This window comes from Sphaeramia orbicularis, chromosome 13 (genome assembly GCF_902148855.1).
Source record: "Sphaeramia orbicularis chromosome 13, fSphaOr1.1, whole genome shotgun sequence".
Taxonomy (NCBI): domain Eukaryota; kingdom Metazoa; phylum Chordata; class Actinopteri; order Kurtiformes; family Apogonidae; genus Sphaeramia; species Sphaeramia orbicularis.
This window is the reverse complement of record NC_043969.1, coordinates 51,572,656-51,589,160: the sequence shown is the minus strand read 5'-3', so window position 1 is coordinate 51,589,160 and position 16,505 is coordinate 51,572,656. Positions and strand designations below refer to the sequence as shown.

General features: G+C 42.9%; 1 protein-coding gene and 1 long non-coding RNA gene across 2 annotated transcripts in view; one reads left to right on the top strand and one right to left on the bottom strand.

Moving 5' to 3' along the window:
* LOC115432118 (uncharacterized) overlaps window positions 1–7,468 on the top strand; it is a 24,614-nt gene extending 17,146 nt beyond the window's left edge. Inside the window, exons 2-3 of the long non-coding RNA XR_003937168.1 lie at window positions 206–217; window positions 7,453–7,468. This is a non-coding gene — a long non-coding RNA (uncharacterized LOC115432118). The remainder of the gene's footprint in view (window positions 1–205; window positions 218–7,452) is intronic.
* shkbp1 (SH3KBP1 binding protein 1) overlaps window positions 1–16,505 on the bottom strand; it is an 18,695-nt gene extending 2,190 nt beyond the window's left edge. The window contains 13 exon segments of the mRNA XM_030152944.1: window positions 6,791–6,887; window positions 7,129–7,284; window positions 7,573–7,770; window positions 9,797–9,916; window positions 10,432–10,519; window positions 10,703–10,818; window positions 10,949–11,139; window positions 12,115–12,376; window positions 14,108–14,188; window positions 14,307–14,439; window positions 14,552–14,597; window positions 15,358–15,411; window positions 16,304–16,505. Of these exon segments, the coding sequence (XP_030008804.1) occupies window positions 6,791–6,887; window positions 7,129–7,284; window positions 7,573–7,770; window positions 9,797–9,916; window positions 10,432–10,519; window positions 10,703–10,818; window positions 10,949–11,139; window positions 12,115–12,376; window positions 14,108–14,188; window positions 14,307–14,439; window positions 14,552–14,597; window positions 15,358–15,411; window positions 16,304–16,362 (1,601 nt within the window). The 5' untranslated portion in view covers window positions 16,363–16,505.

The following is a 16,505-nucleotide window of genomic DNA, read 5'->3' as shown; positions in this document are numbered from 1 at the left end:
CTGGTCCAGCTGAGTTGGTCTTTGTTCTTGCTCTGATGTGTTGCTGGCTTGTAGGGGATGCACCATTTTGTTCTCCAACAGTGTTTGTTTTTGGTCCAGTGCTGGGTTTTTGTGTTCCATACAAAAGGTAAGTGTCACTGTTTTTGATATGCACAACAGAGATTTCTCCGTGAGGCTGTAGGACACATCCTCTTTAGGTTGTCAGTTTGTTGTTTTTGTAGTGCTGTGGGGAGCAGTTAGTGTTAGTTGGCTTCGGTCAGCTATCTCGGGGGCATATCTGTGGGGGTTTGTGGGGTGGCCTGCATGCAGGTTGCTTTGCAGTCCCACTGGTTTAATTGCTTAATACACCCACTGCAGAACCACATGAAGTCTAGGGTTGAGTTTTTGTCAGTCTTGGTTAGGCAGATAGGGGGAAATTCTCTGGGGGGTTATTGTTTGCCCTTCTTGCATATCTGACCGTGAACACTGTGATTTTTGTGTGGTTAATTTGTAAGTATGGCTTCTTTGTCTGGGTTTTTTGATGCGCCTTCGGTGGCGTTCCTGAAGGCCTGTAAAAAAGATGAGTTGGTTGCTATTGCCAACCATTTTGGTATTACTGTTGCAGAGAAATTGCGTAAAGATGAGCTTCGGAATGTAATTTTGTCATCTTTACTTGATCAAGGGGTGTTGCAGAGAAGTGAAAAGGGTGTGTGTGAGGCCTAGTTCAGAGTCTTTAGCAGCAGCTACACACATAGCTGGTTTAACATTTGAGCAACAGAAAGAATTGTTAACTTTACAGTTTGAACAGGACAAATTACGGCGACAAGAGGCACTTGAATTAGAAAGACTTCGTCAAACTACTGAGAGAATGAAATTGGAGCAATCCAAGTTGCATTTAATTCATGATGGTAAACTTTCTTCAGGTGTGTTTTCAACTTCTGCTACTGATATAGGTTTGGGGGGTGCTGACATTGCTGCTTGTTTACATTTAGTACCCAAATTTAATGAGCGAGATCCTGACACATTCTTTAAACTTTTTGAATGGGTTGCTGAGGCTAGACAGTGGCCAGATGCAGACCGTGTTCTATTGCTTCAGTGTGTTCTCACTGGGAGAGCGCAGGAGGGTTATTCAGCCATATGTGCTGAGGAGGGTTTGACCTATGTTGCGGTGAAATCAGCTGTTTTGAAAGCATATGAATTAGTTCCCGAAGCCTATCGGCAGAAATTTCGGAATTGGGTTAAAGGTGAGAAACAAACCAATGTAGATTTTGTTCGTGATTTGACCTCTAATTTTCACCGCTGGCGCTCAGCTGCAAAGGCTGATGATTTTGACAGTCTGTGTGGATTGATTATTGTAGAACAATTTAAGAATGCCATCTCTCCACATATAGCAACTTATGTAAATGAGCGTGAGCCACCCACAGCATTAAAAGCAGCTGAGCTGGCTGATGATTTTGTGTTGACACACAGGAGGAGTTTTCCTGAAGTACGCCCTGGGGGGATGTGGAAGAGTGTAGATGATAATGGTGGGAATGTCCACAATGGGGGAAAATTTTCTAAGTCTGGCCCCGTAGGTAGACCTGCAGAGGCAGGGCGGTCTGGGGGTCCCAGAATTTGTAATTACTGTCGCGGTGATGGTCATTGGAAGGACCAGTGTCCACTGTTAAAATCTAAGTTGAAACGTCAAGGGCCATCTTATGCTCCAGCCATGCTAGCTTCAACAGTGACTGCTGACAAACCAGTGTGTGCAGTTTCGGCTGTTGACTCTGATTTTCAGCCTTTTGTGGCTGATGCGGTAGTGTCTCTAGCTGGTAGTGATAAAAAGGTCCCCATTAAGCTTTTGCGCGACACTGGTGCAAAGCATTCATTTATTGTAGAGTCTGTGCTGCCTTTTTCACATGAGACTGAAACAGGGGATTTTGTTGTCATGCAGGGCATGGAATTAGGTTTTGTATCTGTACCTCGTCATTACATTGAGATTGACTGTGAGTTGGTGCAGGGCATCGTTCCTGTTGGGCTGCGCCCTGCATTGCCACTGGATGGCATAGCAATGATCTTAGGTAATGATCTGGCTGGTAGTGCAGTGTGGGCTGATGGTCCACCGTCACTTGTGGTTGTTCCCAAACCGCTAGTATCAGAAAAATCTCAGAGCAACTTGGGTTCCTCAGTTTTTCCAGCTTGTGCTGTAGCACCTGCACAGACCCGTGCTGCAGTTTTGGAGGATAAGGATGTTGTAGCGCCACCTGTACATGTTTCTCTACCCAGTCTTCCTCCAGCTATTTCATGTCAGGAATGGGGGAGGAGCCAAAGGGCAGATTCAACCTTATCTTCTTTGTGGACTGAGGTTTTGCCATCTGAAAAAATTAGAGATGTTGCTTTGGGTTATTTTGTGCAGGGAGACCTGTTGGTGCGTAAATGGGTGCCATGTGATGGTGACTATGTTGGGGAGGCAGTTTATCAAGTAGTTGTTCCCACTGAGTTGTGTGATTCTAAAGATAGCACATGATGATTGTGGACACTTGGGGGTACGGAAAACCTATGATGGAGTTCTGCGTTATTTCTTTTGGCCCCGTTTAAAACATGATGTTGCTAAATATGTGAAGTCAACTTATACATGTCAACTTACTGGTGAGCCAAGTCAAGTGCTTAAACCTGCACCTTTCTATCCCATCCCAGCCATAAGTCAACCTTTCCAACACTTAATTATAGACTGTGTAGGGTCTTTGCCTCCATCTAAGTCTGGCTATACCTATCTACTGACAGTAATGTGTCAGGTTACCAGATATCCCGCTGCTTTTCCTTTGCAGTCTATTTCTGTGAAGTCTGTGGTTAAAGCATTGACACAGTTTATCTCCACTTTTGGCATCCCACAAGTTATTCAAAGTGATCAAGGGTCTAACTTCACTTCTCATATGTTTAAACAGATTCTACAGCAGTTGGGAGTGAAGCACAACTCTTCAGCACCGTACCATGCTCAAAGCCAGGGGGCGCTAGAACGTTTCCACCAGACGCTGAAGTCCATGTTGCGGGCTTATGTTGTGGAGTTGGGGCGCGACTGGGAAGAGGGACTGCCATGGCTTATGCTGGCTGCCAGGGAGGTGGTCCAAGAAAGTACAGGGTTTAGCCCCAATGATCTGGTTTTTGGTCATACAGTGCGTGGCCCTTTAGCTGTAGTACATGATGGCTTCGTTGAGAGTGAGCCACCGAAAACACTGGCAAGTTATGTAAATGGTTTTCGCCACCACCTCTACACAGCTGTTGAGACGGCTCACAAAAATTTAGCAGGTGCTCAAGTGCAAATGAAGAAGTTGTATGATCGTCACAGTCAATATCGTCAGTTTAAGCCAGGGGACCAAGTGATGGCTCTCCTACCAGTTGAGGCCACACCTTTTCAGGCCAAGTTTGCAGGACCTTACACTGTTGTAAAGCAGATTTCAGATCAGAATTATCTGATTGCAACACCAAATTGGAGGAAGACCACGCGGTTGTGCCATGTTAACCTTCTGAAGGCATACTGTGCTCGTGATTTCCTTGATGTTGATGACTGTGGTCCAGAAAAGTAATGTTGGTCCCACACTACTGGCTCATTCTGTGCTTTCAGATCCAGAGGTCCTGGATGCAGCTTCAGATGGGGATGTTAAAGCACCAGATGATTCAGTTATCTGTGGTAGGCTTAAAAAGTCAGACTGCTTAAGCAACCTGGATAACCTGTCAAAACACTTAGATGAGGGAAAAAAGGTTCAATTAAAATCTTTGATTACAGAGTTTAAAGTTTTTGTTTGGCGACACTCCAACTCGCACAAATTTAATCGAGCATGATATTGATGTTGGGGATTCTCCTCCAATTAAACAATGTTTTTACCGCTGTGCAGCAGAGAAATGTAAAGTGCTGGAGTCTGAGGTAAAGTATATGTTGGATAATAATATTGCTGTCCCATCCTCCTCCAGCTGGGCATCACCAAGCCTGCTTGTTAGTAAACATGATGGTACCCCACGATTCTGTACCGACTACCCCAAAGTTAATCATGTAACAAAAGCAGATTCCTATCCGTTGCCCAGGATGGAAGACTGCGTAGACCAGGTTGGGTCTGCCACATTTGTTAGTAAATTTGATTTGTTAAAGGGATATTGGCAGGTGCCTTTAACTGCATGAGCGCGGGAAATTTCTGCATTTGTAACATCATTCGGCCTGTTTGAATATACTGTGATGAGTTTTGGTCTCCGCAATGCACCAGCGACATTTCAACGCCTCATGAACCTGGTGGTAGCAGGTCTTGAGGGTTGTGCTGTCTATCTTGATGATGTCATGGTGTATAGTGATACATGGGATGATCATGTCCGGCGTATTAAAGCACTGTTCAAGCGCCTGGCACAAGGTCAACTCACTGTTAATCTTGCAAAATGTGAGTTTGCAAAAGCAACCGTCACATATCTTGGCCGTGTGGTTGGTCAGGGTCTAGTTCATCCTGTTGGGGCGAAGGTTCAGGCTGTGGTGCAGTATCCTGTGCCAACAAGTAAAAAAAGAGTTGATGCGTTTCCTTGGTCTGGTTGGTTATTACCGGGCTTTCTGTAAAAACTTTTCCACAGTAGTCTCTCCCCTTACTGATTTATTGAAAGGAAGGGCTAAGTTTGTGTGGTCTATCCAGTGCCAAGGAGCTTTTGAAAATGCTAAGTCCTTGTTGTGTGTTGCACCAGTTCTTGTGGCACCGCAGCTAGACCAGCCATTTAAGTTGGAGGTGGATGCTAGTCTGGTTGGGGCTGGGGCAGGGGCAGTGCTGTTGCAGGAAAGGGAGGGGATAGATAAGCCAGTTTGTTACTTTTCAAAAAAATTCAGTTCATACCAACTTAACTACTCAGTTATTGAGAAGGAGGCTTTGGTCTGGGCACTCCAACACTTTGATGTGTATCTTAGTTCTGGTAGCCCTATTGTGGTCTACACCGACCATAACCCTCTGACCTTTCTGTGTACTCTGAGTAATCCAAACCGTCGGTTGATGAGATGGGCTCTCTTTCTCCAGTCTTACAGTTTAGATGTTAGACACATTAAAGGTAAGGACAATATTGTAGCTGACGCACTCTCTGGAGTCCCAATAAACTAATAGTTGTGGAGTAAGTTTGAGTTTTCCTGTGACAACCTTGGTCATTAATGTATTTGTAAAGTGTTATAAATAACTTGTTAACATTTGTTATGGTTTTGTGAGGGTAATAGGTTGTGGTGATCCCCTTGGGACACCGTCTTAAGGGGGGGGTGTTACGGCCCCTGGGGTCCTCTTGGGGGAGCTGTGCATGTCTCCAGCTTTTGTATCTTAACAGGCACCTGATGAAGAGATTAGGAACACCTGTGGCGCCCAGAGTTCCTGCCTTCAGATAGTCTGCCTGTAGCTCTCATTTGGGGCTGGCTGCTGCTGCGCTCTCTGCCCTCACAGGTCCTTGTCAGCTTTTGGGTTGGTTATGTTTTGATGTTTTGTTCTGTTTTGCACTTTTCAACACCCACATCAGCACACGTCCACTCATGCACACTTACACTACTGACATTACTGATGGCTCATTTACATTCTGTAAAATACTTTAGTTTGCTTTTCCCTAATTTGGTTTAATTTGGCTTATTTTTATTTAATAAAATACTCTTGTGTTAAACTTCATTATGGTGTGTTCCCCTTTTCTGTTGTGGCCTCTGAGCCAGGTCATAACACTAGTACAGTGTGAATTTTAGGAAATCGTCACTGTCAGAGTCAGGTATCAGGAAAAAAGTTGTCTGGAAAAAGTTTTCAGGGAAAAGTTATCTGGGAAAAGTTGTCAGGGAAAAGTTATCAAGAAAAAATTATCAGGAAAAAAATTGACTGGAAAAAGTTGTCAGCTTTTTTTTTTTTAATTAATTTTTTTTTCATCAAATCTTTATTCAACGAGGTAAACTATGTAATCAATGTATATAACAACAAAATAACAAGTTTGCCAGGGGAAGGGTTATACAATTATTATAATATGTCTATATCACAACAGATATTGCTGGTTTTTATGGCCTGAAATAGTTTTCATGGTCAGACAGTCGACTCAGCTGTGTATGTCACTAAAACACCAGAGAAGCAGACAGCGGTATTCTGTCTTTGGGTGCATTCTTCTGACTTTGGGTCTAAAATTGAAAACCTTCTTATATCTAAATGTAATGAAAATATAGTTAGAACATCTCAAAATGTACTTAGATATTTTGAAGATGACGCACGTAATTTTTAATTTATTGTTAATCTGTTCATTTTATTTGGAAAACTTTACATACTCTAAAGTAAATATGCCAAAACACTTTTTCCTGACAACTTTTTCTTGACAATTTTTCCCTGATAATTTTCTCCAGACAACTGTTTCCTGATAACTTTTTCAACTTTCTCCTCAACTTTTCCATGACAACTTGTCATAACTTTTTCCTGACACCTGATCACTGTTTTCCTGATACTGGACTCTGACGTTGAGGATGTCCTCAAATGGACACCGTACTCCAGTACTCTGGTGCTCAGTCTGTGCTAATCACTGCCTGAACGATGCTGATGCAAACGATTATGAGAACAACCTTGATTTTGACTCGGTGTTTGACACTTTTGTGGTTTTGAGGCTTTTTCATTGCCAGCTTTAGTTTTTATGTCACCGGCTAAAGGCCATGAGCTACTGTGAAGGCGCTGTGTCGTCTTCATCATGTTCGTTAGCATAGCGCTAATTCAGCTGGGTTTTGATTCTACATAGAACATGATGCTAACATAAAGGGTTAAGTGACAGTCAGGACAAACAGTGACACACACACACACACACAGACTCCTCCCACCTCTTCCCATTGGACGACAGCCGGACATAGAGTTTGTCGGTGTCAGGTACGACTCTCTGGATGAACACCTGCTGGTCGTCTCTCTCACCATACGGCCCTGAAAACAAACACACGCCGCTACCGTCTGTCACTGGTGACCTCTGACCTTTACATTAACAGTACCAGACTGTTGGTACCAGATTGACCTCTGACCTTTACATTAACAGTACCAATTTGACCTCTGACCTTTACATTAACAGTACCAGGCTGTTGGTACCAGATTGACCTCTGACCTTTACATTAACAGTACCAGGCCGCTGGTACCAGGTTGACCTTTGACCTGTGTGTGTGTGCGTTACCGATCTCGGTGCCGGCGCTGCAGCCTCCGTGTCCGTCCACGTCGTCCAGACTGAGGATCTTAAAGGAGGTGAGTGGAGTGGAGCCCGGCTGAGTGGAGATCATCCCTCTGAAGCGGGTCACGGTCCAGGTCCGTACGTGGTTATTATCTGCACAGACTGACCGACAGACAGACACTAGGGTCAGCATCAGCAGAGTCTGGACACAACACAGACATCTACATGAACTGATGAAACTATAGAATGCAAACGCAGACAGATGTTCAGATATGAGGTTAAACATTACTGACCTGATCTGAGTCTGACATGTAACTGCTGTAAGGTTAGTTTTTTTTCACAGTATTTTATGGTTAATACATGAGTCTGTTTTATATGTTCGTATGCTGTTTCCTCTGCAGGCGTCGTCTCGGTCTCTACATGGTCATGTGACTGGACGCCGTCTCGTACCTGAGATTAGGTGTTTCTCAGACAACATGATCTTTGTGACCGGGCTGCGGTGGACCGAGAAGGTCTGGAAGAGCTGTGGACCCGATCCCACCGTCTCCGGGTGCTGAACGATGACCCGGACCGTCCCCGAGCTGGTGCCATAGGCGATCTCGATCCAGTTCCCGCTGTCACCTGATCACATGACACAGTGGACGTCAGACTGTGGACTGTATGTGGTGGGTTTAAACCCTGGTGGAAACACAGGCTGTGGGTTCTACTAGTGTGGGAGAGGTGGAACCGAGCAGAACCAAGGGGAATTATGCTGCGTTCTAGGCCGGTTTTTGAGCCCGAAAGTCACGACTTCAAACCACGACTCATAACTTTGTAACGTTCCAGGCAAGTCACGCCAAACTGCCTGAGCACAAGGAATAATGGGAGTTAGATGTAAACAAACCAGCATGGTGGACCGAACGTTATGTTCATTTATAGTCATTTCTATCGCCAAAGGTGTTTGTTCTTTGCTTATTTGAGGGAAACAGAGGAGGAAAAACAGTGCATAAGGCAAGAGAAGCTGTTCTACCTTTGATGTTCTGTTATTTATTTGGATTCGTATTTGGTATTAATTTATTCTTTCACTCATTGGACTGAAAACTAGCTAACACTAGAGCAGCTGCTGATTATACAGAACATTTACAGATAAATAATGTCAGAGCAATACCTTGTTTTAATAAACAGTCTCCATAAACACCACATCCATGGGGGGGCGCCATTGCTACGTGACATCAGAGCTCAGAACTTGGAGAACATGGATCGAGTACAAGTTCACGGGTGGAAGTCCCAGGTTTGACTGAACATTCCAGTGCATTTACACCAGTAGAAGGATGGAAAAAAACAAGTTACGGGTGGACTGGAACGCAGCATTAGTCCAATAAAGACGGTAGAGACTAGAACAGACACTGGGTTTAAATGTAGATCTGAGAAAAATACATAAATCAGTACAGACTTTAAACTCAGATCAGTTCAGGTTCCATATTCAGACCAGTTTGGTCTAAAGTGGATCAGAACCAGGAAAAGAGGAACACAAGAACCTTGGGATCAGAATACTGGGATCAGTTGCCATCTGTCAACATTTTTTCAAGAACCTTCTCTCTTGGTGCCATGACCTTTGACCTTGAAAGGTCAAACTAAGGTCATGTATGTCCAGACTTCTAGAATCTTCTTCTCCAAAACCATCAGCCTCAGTCAATTACAATTCATAGCAGAGGTTCTTTGGGGTTAGGGTCGACCAGGTTTGTTCAACGAATTGAGAAATATTGATTTTTGAATTTTTTAATCCATTTTTTAAATGTTCCAAATCCCCTTTGGTTTATGATGGGACACATTTCAAAGTGTTATAAGTTGAAAACAGTTGAAGATATTGATATAATTATTATTGGTAAAAGATAGCAAGTCACATATGGGCCTTCATTTGGTACCGTGACCTTTGACCTTGAGTGCCCTTGAAAGGTCAAACAGAGGTCAGTTAATGTCTTTAAATATGATGCTGGACTACAGGAGCCTTGGTTAATGCAAAAAATGACATTAAATTGTGAAAATATTGATATTTACAAACTATCCAGACAAAAAACACATGAATAACCTGAAAAAACTGCAATTTCTTAAAAGTAATTTCAACAATATTCTGATTCAGATTATTATTTATACATGTTTATTACAAATCAGATCTACAAAGACACAAAACATTTAATAAAAGGCAGAATACTGGTCAAATTTAGACATTTCAGGTTGTTTATATTTGTTCAGGTAATTCACATTTTATTGTTAAAGGACAGTTTGTAAACGTAAATATTTCCATAATTTTATGTTATTTTTTGCACTAAAACACAAGTTGTCATCATTTATAGACATAATGTCTTTTTTTTTGTACATTAAACCAAGAAAAAAATGCATTTACAGGTTATTCTCATATTATTTTACTGCAGATCATATTGGTCTGAATGTGGAATCTGAACTAAAACCAGTTCAACATCAGTTTTGTACTTTGTAAATCCATCCTCAGGCCCAGATTGGACCCTTTGATGGGTCAGTTTTGGTCCTTGGGCCGTATGTTGGACAGTCCTGACACCGTGCATGTCCAATAACAGGATGGACTATTGTTTGGGTTGAATGTGCTGCCTGTTTCTCCTCCACTGCTGAGTGTCTGTGGAACGTGTGCTGTGTGTTTCAGACAGAGGCTGAGGTGTGTGTACTTGTTTTGGAGTCAGGTAGACGCTCAGAGCCGTGATGGCGTCCTCAGTGGGGTCTCTGTACAGCTCCGTCACCAGGAGGTCATTATCCTTCATCCTCAGAGGGAACTTCTGCACGTCTGCACAAACAACCAACCAACAGGAAGTGACTCAGACAGTGGGAGGGGCCGACAGGTGGCTCACACAGTGGGAGGGGCCAACAGGTGAATCAGACAGTGGGAGGGGCCAACAGGTGATGCACACAGTGGGAGGGATCAACAGGTGACTAAGACAGTGGGAAGGGCCAATAGGTGATTCAGACAGTGGGAGAGGCCAACAGGTGATTCAGACGGTGGGAGGGGCCAACAGGTGATACACACAGTGGGAGGGGCCAACAGGTGATGCACACAGTGGAAGGGGCCAACAGGTGAATCAGACAGTGGGAAGGGCCAATAGGTGATTCAGACAGTGGGAGGGGCCAACAGGTGAATCAGACAGTGGGAGGGGCCAACAGGTGAATCAGACAGTGGGAGGGGCCAACAGGTGAATCAGACAGTGGGAGAGGCCAACAGGTGATTCAGACAGTGGGAGAGGCCAACAGGTGGCTCAGACAGTGGGAGGGGCCAACAGGTGAAGCAGCAGCAGCATTTCTTACCGATGTAGTAGATGGAGCCGTTGTTGCAGCCCAGGATGAGCAGTGACCCTGCAGTGTCGTAGCTGCTGATGGGAACCACATCCTGGTTCTACACAGACCACATGACAGCCTAGTTAGTAGAGGTCACATGACAACTCAAAGGAAAACCAGATTTTTTTTTCACAGTCATGTGAAGACGTTTTCTGTTTCCTGTCTCAGAGCCCCAGTTAGTGAAAGGAGAACGTACTACAGTGATGACCCCCCACCCCCCAACACAGAGGGGCTGACCCACCTGCCAGTGTTTGGTGACGGCATTCCACACTCCCACCTTCCCTGTGTGGCTGGTGGCGATCAGCTGGTTACCAACGAAGAAGAGAGCCTCCACCGGCACATTCAGACTGAACACACCTGCACCACACACACATAACTGTTATTATTATTATTATTATTATTAATAATAATAATAATGATAATAATAATAATAATAATACTCTGTTAATACACTGAATAGTCAACACTCTGTTCAGCACAAACTCACCAATTTCATTTCCGTTGCCGTCTGGACAGATGGACCACAGGATGATCTCTGTAACCGAGGCAACAGCCACCATCTTGTCGTTGTCTCCCAGTGACCCGCCCATCACTTTGGCATTGAGCGCAACTCTGTCAATCATCCAGTCGAGTCGAGGAGAGGTGAACACCTGCTGCCACCCGGTGGACTCCTTCACCCTAACACAGGACCAGGGTCAGGGTTAGGACCCGGACCAGGGTTCGGAACAGGACCAGGACCAGGGTTAGGGTTAGGACCAGGACCAGGACCAGGACCAGGGTTAGGGTTAGGAACAGGACCAGGACCAGGGTTAGGAACAGGACCAGGGTTAGGGTTAGGGTTAGGGTTAGGAACAGGACCAGGACCAGGGTTAGGGTTAGGAACAGGACCGGGGTTAGGGTTAAGAACAGGACCAGGGTGAGAACATTCTGGGTTAAGGGGAAAACCTCTGCAATATTAAACACAAATCTGAACACACCTGAAGGAATGATGTGTATTTTTAGTTTCAGACTCTATAGTTGTAGAGTTTAGTTGTGACGGTTTAAACAAACTGTTTCTGTTGTGTTACACATGTCCCTTCATGTCCCTTCTGCTGTCAACCAGGAGTTCTACTGTCCACATTTAAAACCATTACACACACCATTAGCAGACAGATCTAATCAATAACTCATGGTCACCTCAAGTGTCCCAAGTAAAACATTTTGTTCCTCAAAATATTAAACTCACTAGAGAACAGGTGAAAAAGTGGGTGGAGCTTACTAACACCCCTGCCCAGTTGCCCCTCCTCCTCACTGATACCCTGCCCACCCAGACATTCATTTAGAGTCTTACATTTCAAATTAAAAAAAAAAAAAAGTTTTCAAAAATTTGTAAAAATAAATGAATAAATAGATAAATGATGCAAAACTTGAAATAAAGGCTCGTGTAAAGAACATGAGAGTGAAACTGGAAAAGAATGAGTTAAACAGTGTCAGAGAAATCAGAGACAGAATAACGCCACCTACAGCAGGTTCACCTCCTTATGTTGTGATCGTTTGAAAAATGGAGCAAAAGAAGAAAATCTCTGAGCACAACGTCCTTGTCTGTGTTTGACCCACAGACGGACACTTTTATTTTTTATTAAACTTTATCTGTGACTCAACTGTGTCGTTTACCTGTAACAGACCACAAACTGGGCGTAGGCCACAGCGATCCAGTTATGATGGCCACAGATGATCCGGACCATCCCCGGGTCAGCTGACTGACCCACTGACGCTCTGTCCTCGGTACCGGCTCGGCCCAGTATCCCAGAATTCCCCAGGTTTGGGGGCATTGTGTTGCTGCGTCGGACCGGTGCTCTCTCTACAGGCACGACTCGACTCGCCATAAACTGCGGTCCGGCGACGCTGTGGCGGTTACGGCGCTTTGCAGGGTACACTGGGAGAAAGAGAGGGAGGCGGGGTTTAATTAAGGGGCGGATCCTCTGAGGAGGCCGTGTCTGACAGAGACAGGAAGTAGACTCTTATAAATCTGGACAGACAATAATAAGATCTGATTTTAAAAAAATACAATTACAAACTATTTGGTTTGACAGTGGTAAAGGTTCCAAGGACCCGGACCTTCACATGGTAGGACCCAGTAACTACGGTAACTAACCAGTGGTAACTAACCCTAACTATGGTAACTAACTGCTAGTAACTAACTCTAACCCTAACTATGCTAACTAAGCACTGATAACTATTCCTAATGCTATATGTATATGGTAATTAACTGCTGGTAACTAACCCTAAATATGCTAACTAACTGCTGGTAACTAACCCTATCTGTGGTAACTAACTGCTGGTAACTAACCCTATCTGTGGTAACTAACTGCTGGTAACTAACCCTATCTTTGGTAACTAACCACTGGTAACTGACCCTAACCCTATCTATGGTAACTAACTGCTGGTAACTAACCCCATCTATGGTAACTAACTGCTGGTAACTAACCCTATCTTTGGTAACTAACCACTGGTAACTGACCCTAACCCTATCTATGGTAACTAACTGGTGGTAACTAACCCTATCTATGGTAACTAACTGCTGGTAACTAACCCTATCTATGGTAACTAACCGCTGGTAACTAACCCTAACCCTATCTATGGTAACTAACTGCTGGTAACTAACCCCATCTATGGTAACTAACCGCTGGTAACTAACCCTAACCCTATCTATAGTAACTAACTACTGGTAACTGACCCTAACTATGGTACCTAACCAGTGTTACTAACCCTAACCCTATCTATGGTAACTAACTGCTGGTAACTAGGAGTGTTAGAAAATATCAGTTCTGCAACATATTGCGATATTTCATTACACAATACTGAATCAATATTAAAAAGTACTGTATCAATATATTTAGGTATTTATTCAAATGCAGATACGGCGGAGGTTCATTTTGTTTTTTTGTTTTTCTTTATTGTTTATGTCTTATTTATTATTATTTAACACTGTTTTATTAAATAATGGTTATCTGAAGCATCCTAAAAGCACTTTTTACTGTCTGAGAGGCAGATGCTAGTTCCTTTGTTGGGACTGAACTCAAATCCTGTTCTGATGTTAGTTCTGAACTAATAGAATCTGAACATTTGAACAGGATCTGAAACTGGAATGTCTGTAAAACAGAATTTCAGTTTGAACACAGGAACATTTGTGATATAACATTAGATGTTGTTGGGATCAAATAAAAATGTGTTTAGTATTTGTGCAGATTTCTGCTGGAATTCAATTCTTCCAGGAAATGATTATTTAAAAAAAGAAACAAACAAAAAATTGCCTTTTTAACAGTATCATGATATATCGTGATATATCATATCATGATCCTAGTATTGTGATTTGTACCATATTGCCAGATTCTTGCCAATACACAGCCCTACTGGTAACTGACCCTAACTACGGTATCTACCCAGCATTAACTAACCCTAACCCTGCTTCATCTAGACCTCCTTTACTAGTACTCAGGTGAATTTAGTTCCACTTTTCTCATTTCCAGTTCCATCCTGAGTGAAGGGGCAGTGGTCAGATGTTCAACAGAATAAAAGACACAGACAGTTTTGTTCAAAGTGAAACCGTGTCCTACAGGTGCAGGTGTGTGATGGTGATGGTGGTGGTGGTGGTGGTGGGGTGTACCTGGTGGAGGCAGGTAACCGTTGAACAGCACATTTCCACAGGATGATCGGTCCAGCTCATCACACAGCTGAAGTTTACGCACTACAACATTTACAGAGAAAACACACAACACTGATAAAACACACGTGAGACACTAACGGACACAGAATCAGCAGCGTTCACTCTAATCCAGCCGTTCACGTCCAAACCCAACACTGACCTAGGGGGGCGATGCCGTAAAACTCCGCCTCGTGCATGAGCATGTGCACATTGATGGAGCGGGGGTGCAGCTCTTTGGTCCGCAGGAAGTTGAGGATGGGCGCGAACAGGGAGGGGTCCCTGTCGATGAAGATCTACAGAACGAAACAGGAGGAGTGAGTGAGGAGAAGGAGGAGGAGGAGGAGGAAGAGGAGGAGGAGAAGTGTGGTGACACTGACAGACGAGTGCAGATGGGCGGATACTTACAGCTCCGGTTTCATCCTTCAGAGTGGAGATCCGACTGCTCAGAAGACTGAAAAACAGCAGCAGAGCACAGGCCAAGAGTTAAATACAGCAGCAGGACAAACAAACAAACAACAAAACAGCGGCACAGCACAGTCCAACTGGTACATTTAAATACAGCAGCAAAACACAGTCCAAGATTTAAATACAGCAAGACAAACAACACTACAACAACAACAAACAAGCAAACAACAAACAACTAAACAGCCGCACAACACAGTCCAAGAGTTAAATACAGCAGCAAGACAAACAAACAACAAACAAATAAACAACAAACAAACAAAACAGCAGCAAAGCAGAGGCCAAGAGTTAAATACATCAGCAAAACAAACAAAAAAAACAGCAGCAAAACACAGGCCAAAATTTAAATACAGCAGCAAGACAAACAAACAAACAAACAAACAAACAACAAAACAACTGGTGACACCTCTGTCTATTCAGATATATCATGATATAATCTCTGTTTATTTCTATTCTATATTACTCTATATTCTATGTCTATTCATCTATATTCTATTCTATATTCTATGTCTGTTAATCTATATTCTATTCGATTCGATTCTATTTCTGTTAATCTACATTCTAATCTATATTTTATATTCTATTCTATATTCTAGGTCTGTTTTTCCATATGTGCTCATTTTATTGCTGTATTTGTCCAACTCCTCACTAAACACTGACTTCACCAGAGCTCTGCATCCATTAGATTCTCTGTTTTCAAACTGAAAAGACTAAACTTGGCTTTGGGTGCGTTTGTTTTGTTCACTCACCTGGAGAAAAAGGAGTCGGGGACCCAGGTGAGCGTCTGTCGGGAGGTGCTGAACCTGGAAACGAACCAACACCAGCTCGATGACCAAAAAGTGTGTCATGAAAGCAGCCAAATAACAGCGAGCAAAAAATTAATTAATTAATTAAGTAATTAATTAATAAAAAAATAAAATAAAATAAAATTATTTATATATATATATATATATATATATATATATATATATATATATATATATATAATAAAATAACAGCTAGCATGGAAATAAATACCTCTGTTAGCAGCATTAGCTTCCAATTCAACAGATTAAAGAATAAAGCAGATTACATCAGATTAAAAAATAAACCGAATTATAACAAAGCAAATAAAAAACGACTAACTTCTGTAGTGTAGTTGCACACATTCATCAATAATAAACCCATTTTGTTAATTTTAAAGTATTATTGCCACTCTTGTACGCAGTCATTGTTTCTGATTGTGTAGCTTAAATTAAACCCTGATTCCATTATCGGACACAGAATGAGTTTAGCTTGATAAATCCATATTATTAACTTTTGTTTTTCTGGCCGACTCACTTTACCGCCTCCACTTACTTATGTTGTAATTTAGTCAATAACAATAGCAAAAAGACTCATAAAAACACAGTGTAATTACATACATTGAGAAGTTATTATGGAGTCACAGCTGAAGAAGCTACAGCAGGCATTAGTAGTCACAAAAATTAAACTAAAATATGTACAAGTTATGATAGTTATTGTGGCGAGTGTTTGTTACACGAACAGACAACTAATAGGAGACTATTACTGGCGAAATATCCAGACAAATAATCTTATATGGTTGAGCGAAAACTGAATTTGTCCGATAATGGGCTCATGTTCATGTTGTGTTTCCGGGTAGCTTAGCTTGCTAGCCGGGTTTAGCCGCTGCTCAAACACCCTCCGGTTTTTCACCTCTTCCCGCCGACATTCAGGTGGATGATGTCCCCGCTTCTCGCCGAGTTGGACATCATCTGAAAAGTAAATTACTCCAGCGGCTTTAAGCGGCTCGGATCTACTTTAATCCATATTTAAAGGTGAATTCTGTGCCCGCTGTTGTTGTTGTAGCACTGACTTCCTGTTAGGCATTAAGGCGAAGGGTGGGGCGTAAAACCCG